This window comes from Corythoichthys intestinalis, chromosome 5, assembly GCF_030265065.1.
Source record: "Corythoichthys intestinalis isolate RoL2023-P3 chromosome 5, ASM3026506v1, whole genome shotgun sequence".
Classification (NCBI taxonomy): domain Eukaryota; kingdom Metazoa; phylum Chordata; class Actinopteri; order Syngnathiformes; family Syngnathidae; genus Corythoichthys; species Corythoichthys intestinalis.
The window spans coordinates 55432227-55443930 of NC_080399.1; the positions used below are offsets into that span (position 1 = coordinate 55432227).

At 41.1% G+C, this 11704-nt stretch overlaps 1 protein-coding gene across 1 annotated transcript in view; it reads left to right on the forward strand.

Moving 5' to 3' along the window:
* zfpm1 (zinc finger protein, FOG family member 1) overlaps window positions 1-11377 on the forward strand; it is a 225745-nt gene extending 214368 nt beyond the window's left edge. Inside the window, exon 9 of the mRNA XM_057835896.1 lies at window positions 2235-11377. Within this exon, the coding sequence (XP_057691879.1) occupies window positions 2235-4819 (2585 nt within the window). The 3' untranslated portion in view covers window positions 4820-11377. The remainder of the gene's footprint in view (window positions 1-2234) is intronic.
* The last annotated feature ends 327 nt before the right edge of the window (window positions 11378-11704 follow it).

The window sequence follows — 11704 nt, forward strand, 5'->3', positions numbered from 1 at the left end:
GCAGCCACTGCATCTTCATGTCAGAATTCATCATCTATCTTTTTAGTATTTTTATATATTTTGTAATGTAAGACGTGATGGATTTTCTGATTTAGACCAAAATTGGGAAAAAAACTGTCGAGGGATCCATAGAGTGGACTCACTGTTCTGCAAATGACAAAAATTTAGTTACATGACTAGGATCAGGAATAGGGCATTGAAATTGGAATTGTCAGGTACTGTACATCATTATGTAAAAATAGCAAACAACCTGGGCCAAAAAAGAGGACTGAGATTTCATTTTCAGAAAGTAACAATGACTAAATGATATTCTAAATCATTTTGGGCACAGTTGCATTGAAAAAGTAGTGTTTAATGAGAGACCATTAACAGCCGTGCAAGTTGTGGTACTCCTACACCTTCTTGGTCAGGAGGCTAATGAGGGGGATAACTAAAATGGTCAGTGGAAGAGAAAATGGGTCTTTGAGGAAGACTAACAAGAAAGTGATTTCCTCCTATAGCTGTACCACTCAAAAGGGTTACAGGGATTCTGGTGCTGACTTAGTGCAGCAGGGGAAGTACAGTCTAATCTGGTTGCCAGCCACAAGGCAAAAATAAACAAGCACTCACATTCACATAACATCTCTGCCCAATTTAGGATTTTCAGTCAACCTCGTGTTTCTTCTGTGTAAAACATTTTTATTTTATTCTTTTTTTAGCTGAAAGTGCGAAAATTTGAGAATTACAGAATAGAATAGAAAGGCTTTATTGTCGTTGTACAGGGTACAATGACATTTAACACTTTGCTATAACATGCACCACATAAAACAAAAGCAAAAGTACAATGAGGCTAATATAAAAACACAGGTCATAGAATACACGGATTGGGAATAAAGTCAAAGAGCAACTAGCAGCATGTGTTGATTTAGTGTTAATATAACAGAGCGCAACAGTACGTATATAATACAAATTAGAGTACTTGGACAAGGAGGCAGATGGCTGACCTGATATAACAGCTTGTGCACAGATATTGATATAACAGTGCATATATTCTATCATGTAATTGTGAAAATATTGCATATCCAGTACACAGATAATGCAGTACCCAGATTGAAACAGATGCCTGCAAACATATTACTTAGTGAGATGCATGTGACAATGTTGTGGCATTAGCAGCGCAATGAGTTGAGTATGGTGACAGCTCTTGGAAAGAAACTGTCTCTCAGTCTGTTTGTTTTGGTTGGTATGGCCCTGTAGCACTTGCTAGAAGGCAACCGTTTGAAGAGGTCAAAGCTGAGGTTGTGTATCGTTGTTTATGATGCTGTATATAATATATACTCCAAGCAGAATTACGTTTTACCGGTACCCAAGGTTTGTGTATTTTAATTCCTATATGATATGTACTGTATTGTCTTATATGGCACAATTATTCATCATCGTCATTTTCCCTACTCACACCCTTGTGACCCTTGTAAGGATAAGCGGTTCGGAAGATGAAGGAATGAATGAATTGAGAATCTTGGGCAGTGGCACGGGAAGTGGGTTGCCGAGGGAGGCTCTGGTGTTGGGTAGATTAGATAGATAGATGTTGGATATATAGACAAAAATGTCTCTTAGTCATTCATTTACAACCTCTACAACAGTGGTTTTTAACCCAGGTTCGACTGAACCCTAAAAGTTCTGTGAGTATGTTTGAAGGGTTCAGCGAAGGTTAAGACATGCTGGGCCCTACTTTGGTATGCTGACTAAATCTAGATGAAGTACTGTTTTAGGCCAGGTTTTGGGTTGGTTTCCCCCCAATTTACAGGCTTTATTCCATTTCTTTCAACTACTAGTCATGGAAGGGTAACTTGCACTGGGTTTGAGGAAGGACACCAGACCTCAAATTTTGACCTGTTTTAACACGTGCTTTCAAACTGTGAAGAAATTTGAACAGGAATTTGCTTCGATATTAGCTTGCTAGCTTAGATATATCAGATCTGAATTTGGGACCATCCCTTATTTGTGTTTTTACTCAAAGAATTACGGAAATTCAGCAAGTAAAGTCTCTCAATCAATCCAACTCAATTGAGCATTTCACACACGCTAGCTTTCGCGATCTGTTACAGGCAAAGAAATTTTACAATGTGAGTTAGAATTTTAAAATGATTTATTTTTGCCTCATTTTGCATGTTTTGAATTAAAGGCAACAAGTCAAATGAATCAAGTTACTTCAATATTTTTAATCATGTGTCCTGATATTTTCTCTTTATCAGTTCTCAGCCCAGGAGACTCCGGTGTGGTTTTGAAGTGTCAGGTCTGTGGACACAACTCTGGTTCCCCTTCCCAGTTGCAGCAGCATGTGCGAACCCACCTTGAAGTGAGAGTCCCCACTGAAAGGAGCCCCACCCCTCGCCAAAGTACCCCATCATCGGTCGACCAGCTTCAACCGTCTACACCAGATGCTGAGCCCCTAGGCTGTGTCCCAAAGTCAGATTCCTCCAGCCCAGGTGCTCACGGTGGCTCTGCCACTCCCCGTGGCTGCAGTCCTCCTGATTCCCAAACCTCCACCCTAAGAATCAAAGAAGAACCTCATTCGGAATCTGAGACAGAAGAACATTCAATGGAATTTCAGGAGGATAGTAAGCAGACTGAATTGAAAGTAGATGAGAAGACAAAGGAGGGCAAAACGATCAACTCATTTTGTCAGACATCCAATTCTCCAAAGAGTCCTGCCAGCACAGCAGTAAAAGCAGAACCAACAAGTCCCACTCCTGGTTGTAGCCCAAGTCATATTGGTGGTGGTGGCTCGGTTTTCCCTGGTGGCTCAATGTTTTTGCCCCAGTACATGTTTAACCCGGAAACAGCTATTTTGCCTCAGGCCTCAGAGATCCTGGCTAAAATGTCTGAGATGGTTCACAGCCGTCTGAAGCAGGGCCAGACAATTCCTCAGAATAATGCAGCAGCTTTCTTCTCCTCTGCACCCACTGTAGCAACAGCCACATCAACTCCTCCTCTAAAAGGAGCTACCTGCTTTGAGTGTGATATTACATTTAACAATATAAACAACTTCTATGCACACAAGAGGCTTTACTGCTCCAGTAGGCACCACGGAGAAGGCGCAACCTCTGTTTCAGGCCCTGCATTAGCAAGAGATAGTTCCCCAGGCACATTGTCGTCTAGCAAGGCACAAGAGTCATCAGCCTCTCCTCATGATGGAGCTGCGAGCAGAGCGGCTTCCGCCTCACCTTCCGAATCCGAAGCTGCCGCAGATAGTGGAGCAGCAGAAATCAAGAGAGTGTCGGTGAAGACGGAAACTCCTACGGGGCGGGAGGGAATGTCATCTTCTTCGGAAGGCGAGGGTGTAGGTAGCAAAGGGGGACAAGCAAGTGAAGGTAGCCAGAGCCCTGCCAGTGGATCTGCAGAAGATCTCGATGATGATCCCAACAGAACATTTTGTGAGGCTTGCAACATCCGTTTTAGTCGGCATGAAAACTACACTGTTCACAAGCGCTTCTACTGTGCGTCGCGTCATGACCCATCCAACCAACGAGCCGTACACATGGCAAAGGCAACCACCGCAACAGCCTTCCATCCTCAACCCATTCGTACGCGCAAAAGGAAGAAGATGTATGAAATTCATATGGCGCGGACAGAAGCTTTAGCAGCCGCGGCAGCTGCCGCCACAGTCGCAGCTGGCGCTTCGGCCCCATCTCCTTCAGTGCTCGGCTTGGCGGTGAAACAAGAGGTTTCCCCTGGTGGCGCAGACAGCTCTAGCCCTGAAGGCGATGGCCCGATTGATTTGAGTAAGAGGCCCCGACTCAAAGAAATTCCTCGGCATGGAACCAACAGTATTCTTCCTGCCCTGCCGCTCACCGATTACCATAAGTGCACCGCCTGCAGTATCAGTTTCAACAGCATTGAGAATTACTTGGCTCATAAAACCTACTATTGCCCTGCCACCACCCTCCAACAACATACTTTACAACTCCACAGGCTAAAAAGGTCAGCTTCTACCTCTCCAGAATGCAAGTCTCACCAAGAGAGGCAAGAGCTTCTTCATCCCAGGGAAACGCAAGCTCTAGCCGCTGATTGGAATACACAGGCACAAGGCTCATCGACCAGTCCTCAAACCTCAGCTTTAACTGCCTCTGATGCCACATCCCCTCCTGATGCAACAAGCACGCTTGGGGCCACCTTAGGAGCAGGGGCCAAACGCGTTGGCGCCGCTTCTTCTCAGATGGTCTGTCCATATTGTCCTAACAGGCCAGTCACCTGTGACCTAATTGAGCACTTCAAGACTATACATGGCCTGGTTGTAGCAATTCAGTCACCCCAAGAGGCTCAAACTCAATCAGGCATCATAGTTAGCCCCAGCCCAAGCCTTAGTCCAAAGGACGTAGTCACAGCCAACATCTCCAGTAGCTCATCAAAACTGGTTTCTCGCGCTGACCGAGATAGCGTTAATGGGCAGGCAAGGAGTGACACCACTTCCCCTTCGTCCCCTCTGATAAATGGCTGTCCATCAAGAGAGGGTCGATCACCATCAGCGAGTTCACCTCAACCTATTTCCCCATCAAGGGCTCTTCCTCTGACTTTATCACCTGTGCCTGACCACCGAAGAGAAACAGTCGGGATGCCCCTGCTTCCAGACAAGACTTCACCGACTGTTGCCTCCCATCCTATCCCCACACCCCCGCCAGCCCCCATCCCCAGTCCCAAAACCCCAGTCATCTCCCCGGTCCAGAACGGTAACTCCCGTTACTGTAGGCTGTGCAATATCAAGTTCAGCAGCCTCTCTACATTCATTGCGCATAAAAAATACTACTGTTCCTCTCACAGTGCAGAACATGTCAAGTGATCTGAGAAATTCACCTCTTATGTGTTCCTCCCTGTATCTGACTGGGTAGATGCTACTCTTCAATCAGCGCCGTGAAGCTCCCAAGGACTCTTTCTGCTCTCAGTCCTCCTTACAGGCAGGTGCCAAAGTGGCACCCAGTCGGCATTACCATTGCTCAAAATGAATGGCTGTTACCCATCGGCAGAGCCTGATGTTTTCTCCTGAGCAGAGTTTGCCACTGATGTTACTCGCGGAATATTCCTCTCCCATTTGGTCAACAACACTGTGAGCTTAGAGGGATATGATACGTTGGTCTACCTGCACACTGAAGTGTGCCTAATCCCCTAGGTTACATTAAAGTCCCAAATTAATCACCAACCATTTATTAACATGATTTTTCATTGTGGGACGTTAAAAAAGTTCTGTGTGAACAACCTCAATCTTTCCACGTTGAACTGAGTTTTTTCATCTGCGGGAAAACAGTGATTAGATTCTGATAGTTGACAGATAATGATCATAGTCAACGCTGATTCTGGCAACTCTTCAGTACATTCTTGTAGTCCAGAACTAAACCGAGGAATAATGTCTTCTATGGAAAAGACTCGATCATGTGTAATGTTTTTATTATCTGTGCATAGTCTATAATGTCTAAAAAAAGAATTCTATAATACATCTGGTTTCAACACTGGCTCTTTTTTGCTTACTAGAAGATCCTAAGGCATTGTTTGTTAACAAAAAAAAAAAAAAAAAATAGAAAAAATATGTGGTGTGAAATGTTACCAATTAGTGAAGGATATTTTAAAATTTATTTTTTTTTCTCTCTAATAAAAACTTTTTTTTATTATTATTATTATTCTCTTCAAATGCAAGGAAGAGACAAATGTGAAGTATTTATCTTCTAGTCCTCACTGATTTCATGTCAACAGAAAACTACCTACATAATGTGTAAGAGTATTTTAATTTTCTTTATTGTCATGCTGTTAGAAGGAACTGTGTGAAGTGTTTTTTGTGTAGATTTCTAAAATCCTCTGCCTGAGACTACACTGAGTTATCTTTAAGTATTGCTTCTTCTATTGTCCTAGTCTATCTGATGGTAACATCAAATTTTGATTTCATTAATCTACATGTGGATTAGCAACACCAGTCGATCCAATTGTCGCTCACGGCTTCAGAAAGTGTATTTTGGATTGAGCTGCTTAAATACTGTGATAGCAATTAAGTCACCGTTCAAACCTTAAGATTTATAACATCTGCTCAATTATTTGTTTTTTACCTGCATCTTTTGACCTCAAAAAGCACACGTTTTTTTCTTCATGTTTTTAGCCCTATATGAAGTGATACACATCAACCCATGCCATTATATACACATTCTAAAAATGCTTAAGGTATATTCAGTGTCATTATAGACCCTACCCATGTGACGTCACAACTCCGCCCTCCTGACTGGTGCCGCCCAATTGTCCGTCAACACATCGTGTTTACCTGTTACGGCTACGTACATTCCTCCTATTTACGGCGTGTTTTTCTGCTCGTTAACATTAATAATCAAAAGGTGAAGGCGTGTGTGGCGGTCGGTTGCAATAACAGAGAAGATAGACGGAGAGACTTGAAGTTCTACCGGATTCCGAGAGACCCGGAGAGGAGAGAGCGAGATGGGCTGCTGCAATTCGACGAGAAAACTGGGCTCCAAACGATTACCACAGATTATGTAGTAGTCATTTTATATCTGGTAAGATGCATTTAATATATATTTAGAGGGTTTTGGGCTGACAACCACAATTAAGATCATTGCTAGGCTAATCGCCGACAACATACACGTATGTACTGGACTGTCTCAGAAAATTAGAATACACAATATTCTAATTTTTTGAGACAGTCCTGTGTATATATACAGGACTGTCTCAGGAAATTAGAATACACAATATTCTAATTTCCTGAGACAGTCAAGAAACAATACTGTCTCAGGAAATTAGAATACACAATATTCTAATTTCCTGAGACAGTCAGGAAATTAGAATATTGTGTATTCTAATTTCCTGAGACAGTCCAGTATGTAGTGAGAATGCTATCGCTAAACCATATAAACATTAAAAGCCCTAGCTCCATTGACAAATGACATGAAGTGCATTAGACTTGACATTGGATGTTAGCAAGAACAAAAGATTTTGAATTGAAAATTTCGTAACTCACCTTTCCAAGCACAAGATAGATTCCTGCCGAATTTTCGTGGACGAGGACCTGTTTCACCCAACCAGCAGCGAAGTATTTATAAGCCTCCAAGCTCTTAAAGTTTTTCAAACTTTCGTGAGAATAGGCTGATTTTGTGTGGACAAGATAGTTGTAAATATCAGGGTAGCTAGCAGATGTCAGGCAAATACGGCGAAGACAGCGGGTCGAAAAACATCGATTTAGGCATCAAATATGGATCTGGCGAATGGATAAACTGAAGCGTTTCCACATAACGCCTTTTATGCAACGCATCAAATGAGTTTACGGCATCCGAAAGCACCGGGTCTTCCATGAAATGCGTTATAAATTGCTCGATCAATTGAGACCATTGATAATACAGACACAAAATGACGGACAAGGGGGCGGAACAATACAGCGATCACGTGATTTTGTGACGTCGGTGGGTAGGGTCTATAGAACCTCTTGAACTTCAGACCGTACATAATTACAGGGAGTCCTCGGATTACGATGTCCTTGATTTACGATGTTTTGACTTTACGACACCTGTGCCTAGTCCGCAATTTAGTTCCCAGCACCAGTGTATATTGCTTGTCTATATATGTGCGGCAATAGTTTCTTTGCCTTTTTCGTCCTGCTTATTTCACATTGTGGCCCCGAAGAAGAAAGCTAGGTCTTCTAGATCCAGAAAATAATACCATTTACCTTGGAAATAAACTTCATAAAAAGAAACGCAAAAAGAGGGACACAGACAAACATTGATAAAGATATGCTGCATTCTGACCAAATTTACACTGTTGTGCAAAAAAGTCTGAAAAAAACAACTTCCGGTTCACGTAACATAAAAATAAGGACAGTAATTAAACGAATCAGGTCGCCTGCATGCTTCAAGTTGCAATGTTGATGTGATGAATGTTGTGTTTTCTGGGCTGTCCCTAAACGCACCGCACTGAGTGAGAGAGAGGATGATGTTGGAAGTTGACGAGTTGGTTTTGTTTTCGTTTTGTTGGCGTCAGCTACGGCCTACAGTAGTCTTGTTCTGTGCTTTCGGTTGGGAAAAAAACATTGTAAACAAAGTAGAATTGGCCAATACTGACTTTTTAACCGATAATCGATTACCCGATATTGTCCAAATCCAAAAATCTGATAAATGCGGTTGCGGACTTAACATATTACAGCTAATTGTATTGTGATTCAAACTTTCCTAAAAAAAAAAAAAAACATTCTGTGACAAATAAGAGAACATAACAATTGAAGTTATAGGGGTAATGGTAAATGTTTGTACTTATATAGCACATTTAACATTTACCATGCCCCATTGGGGGCAAATTAGGGTTCAGTGCCATGCACAAGGCACTTCGACAGTGGGCAGTCGTAGCTTGGAATTGAACAGCTGACCCCTTCGGTCCCAGGACAACTCGAGCTACCAACTGTGCTACGGCCACGGCTATAAAGTAGTTATATTGCACCACTATATTCATTCATTCATTCATTTTCCATGCCGCTTATTCCTCACGAGGGTCGCGGAGGTGCTGGAGCCTATCCCAGCTAACTTCGGGCAGTAGGCAGGGGACACCCTGAATTGGTTGCCAGCCAATCGCAGGGCACAAGGAGACACACAACCATTCACGCACACACTCACACTCACACCTATGGACAATTTAGAGTGTTCAATCAGCCTACCATGCATGTTTTTGGGATGTGGGAGGAAACCGGAGTTCCCGGAGGGAACCCACGCAGGCACGGGGAGAACATGCAAACTCCACACAGGAAGGCCGAAGCCCGGGATTGAACCCTTGATCTCAGAACTGTGAGGCAGACGTGCTAACCACTCAGCCACCGTGCCGCCCTGCACCACTATATGTATTGTTGAAATCAAAATAGTATATACATTAGTTTTTTGGATCAAGTGCAAATAAGGCACTTATTCTGTCTTCAAAGTGTTTGTGGGTACACAAATCGACAGATACCGAACAAATCGGGCTCTAAAGACAACTCAGACGCTTGTGTACAGTTGAATTGACTTTACTGTGGTCATCTTTGTCTTCAAAGGGAGAACCAAAACTTTTTTTGTAAATCTAAAAACATTGTGTCAATAATATAAAGTCACAAATAGAGCAAAGTATACACCACGAGTCTATTTGAATTACAACTGGTAGTACAGCTTGCAAGCAATGAAATAATGTAACCACTTTTTTACTACGAATAGAAACTAAACAAAATAATACACATCTCCAATATACTACACTACGCTCAGGAATATAAAACAAAGAATATAACTTTCAAGTTCAAATACAAATCCTTAGGAGGACATTTCTAAACATTACAGAAAATAAGGAGAGAAGGCATTCAATTTAATTGAACTTGTAAGAAGAACAGAAGGGGACTATCCAATGCAATACTAGACTACATAACAAAGTCTCCATATACGTTTTAAACCTAACCCATACGTTCCCTTTCTTTTTATTTGAGATGTCCCTAGAGACAAAGGAGGGCGTCCTTAAAAAACCTTAAAAGGAATTGTGGAGCAAAGCGAGGGCGACACCCAGCTTGTTTGGCTATTTGTATGCATGTAGGTGGAATTAATACGTGTGTGTTAAAACATTCCAACGTCGAGTGGCTGTCGTTGTCTCAAGCTGGCCAGCAGCAGATGCAGATCTGATCAATAACTTACAAGTGATGCTTGTATAAGGAACAAACAACATGGTGAGACGGCAAGAACTGCTATGGTACACTAGTTGCAGATGTTAGTTCGTCCATTTAGCTCTCTCTGTTCATGATGAGCTTGTGTCTTCGTATGATGACGTCAGCACATAAGGCTGGAACTTTTCAAAACTAATTACACATAGTGCCAGCAGGGGGCGTCAAAACACCAGAGACACAGGCAGGCAATAAGTGGACATGACAGCACCGCCATAAGCATATTGGCCCAAAATTGATAATAAAAAACAATGTCGATATTATCCGATAACATTTTAAAATGCTTTTATCGGCCAATATTATCTGCTACCCAATAACTCTATTGAAAACCCTTGTCCTTGGCGACGCTACAGTAAATAAAGACTTTTAGTCTTGTAATTCTATAACTTTTTTCTGGTAACATTACTTCAATCTCCAAATATCACACCAAAAGCAGTATGTGCAACAGTGAACATAGCTCTCACTGCCTCTGCTCCTTCTCCATCCACCTCTCTGCAGTAATCCTATGTACAGCATCTTTTTTTTTTTAACTTAATTTATTTTAGTTATTTCATACAAACTAATATGACGTAAATTTCGTTCTCATTCGTAACTCGAGGGCTCCCTATATACAGTATGATACCTTGTTGAACGAAAGACTATGAGTTTTATTTTATTTGCCATTTTTCAGACACACACACACACACACAGTAAAGTCCCAGGCTACACTTGCCGTTGCAGTGACGATTTCATTTTATTAGACGTATACAGTATGTCATTGAAAATCTTTTTATTGTTGGATTTGATCCATCAATCAAACAATTTTTGGGGGGAAAAAAACCTGACAACACAGAGTCCGCTCAAATCTTCTTATCTCTAAGTAATATAGTAATAATCAGGCAAGCTGATTACAAGGAACAGCATTGAATGTATGTGTTTTAAGTGTCTGTGATCCTCACTCATTTTAGCACTGAATAAATCCCATGCTGCTAAATGTTCCATTAGGTACACATTTAGCTCAGTTGGTTGCCACTCATTTAAATTACTGAATAGCCTCGTAGAACATAAAGCTCACGTTGTTTATTGGGATATGAATAAGGTGATTTTGCCAATTTCAGGTACAGTATTTTCCCAGTGCTGTGATTGCTCTTCATCTTAAAAATTCACAGTTGCATTTGTGAAAATCATTACGCAATGTTGCCATATGCAATCTTGGTCTGAGACTAAAACTGGATCCTAAATGTTAATTCTTTTTTATTCACGTTGTGCTTTGCTCTATTTCACTTAACAATTTGATTACAAATGTTTATCAGAAACTTCTAATTGACATATTAATACTTTCTACACAAAACTGTTTACGCACGGTAACAGCAAGACAGCATAGACAGTCAAAATATGGTCAGATTGTGGAGCGCTGGACTTTTTTTTTTTTTTTTTCACGGTCTTCTTCCGATTTTGTTGCACTGTGTTGTCTAAAATGTGTTATTGTAGGGATTTGATTTCCTGAAACTGTATTTATTTTATACAGCACTTTTCCCCATTAAAATACATTCTTGTTCTATTATGAAGGACCCTCCCACCTTATTTTCCTGAAATGTAGAAAACCTCAATGAATGTCGAATCCTCTATTTTTTATTTTCATATGTTTCATTTCCACTACAGGCTTGTCCAAACTATGCATGGGAAATAAAAAAAATGCTCTGAGACACATTATGTCAATGTATTTTTTTATTTCATTTTAGACCTTGGTGGATTTCAGATTCAAACGTACTGTATATACAACTCTTGAGAAAAACATTGCGATAAAATGACGTATTAATTTGATGGTGGGTTGTGAAGAGACCTTGAATGACTCATTGGACTTCTTTAAAAAAAAAAAAAAAAAATCACTTCAATGCATTATAGTGAGTTGGAGTACTGGTTATAAAATTTTTGATGCTGTTGATTGAATACAAAGAACTTCAGGGACCATTAGGAAAAAAAATCTTTCATAAACATATGGCACGTACTCATGAATGACTTGCTGTCCTTGTCAATTAA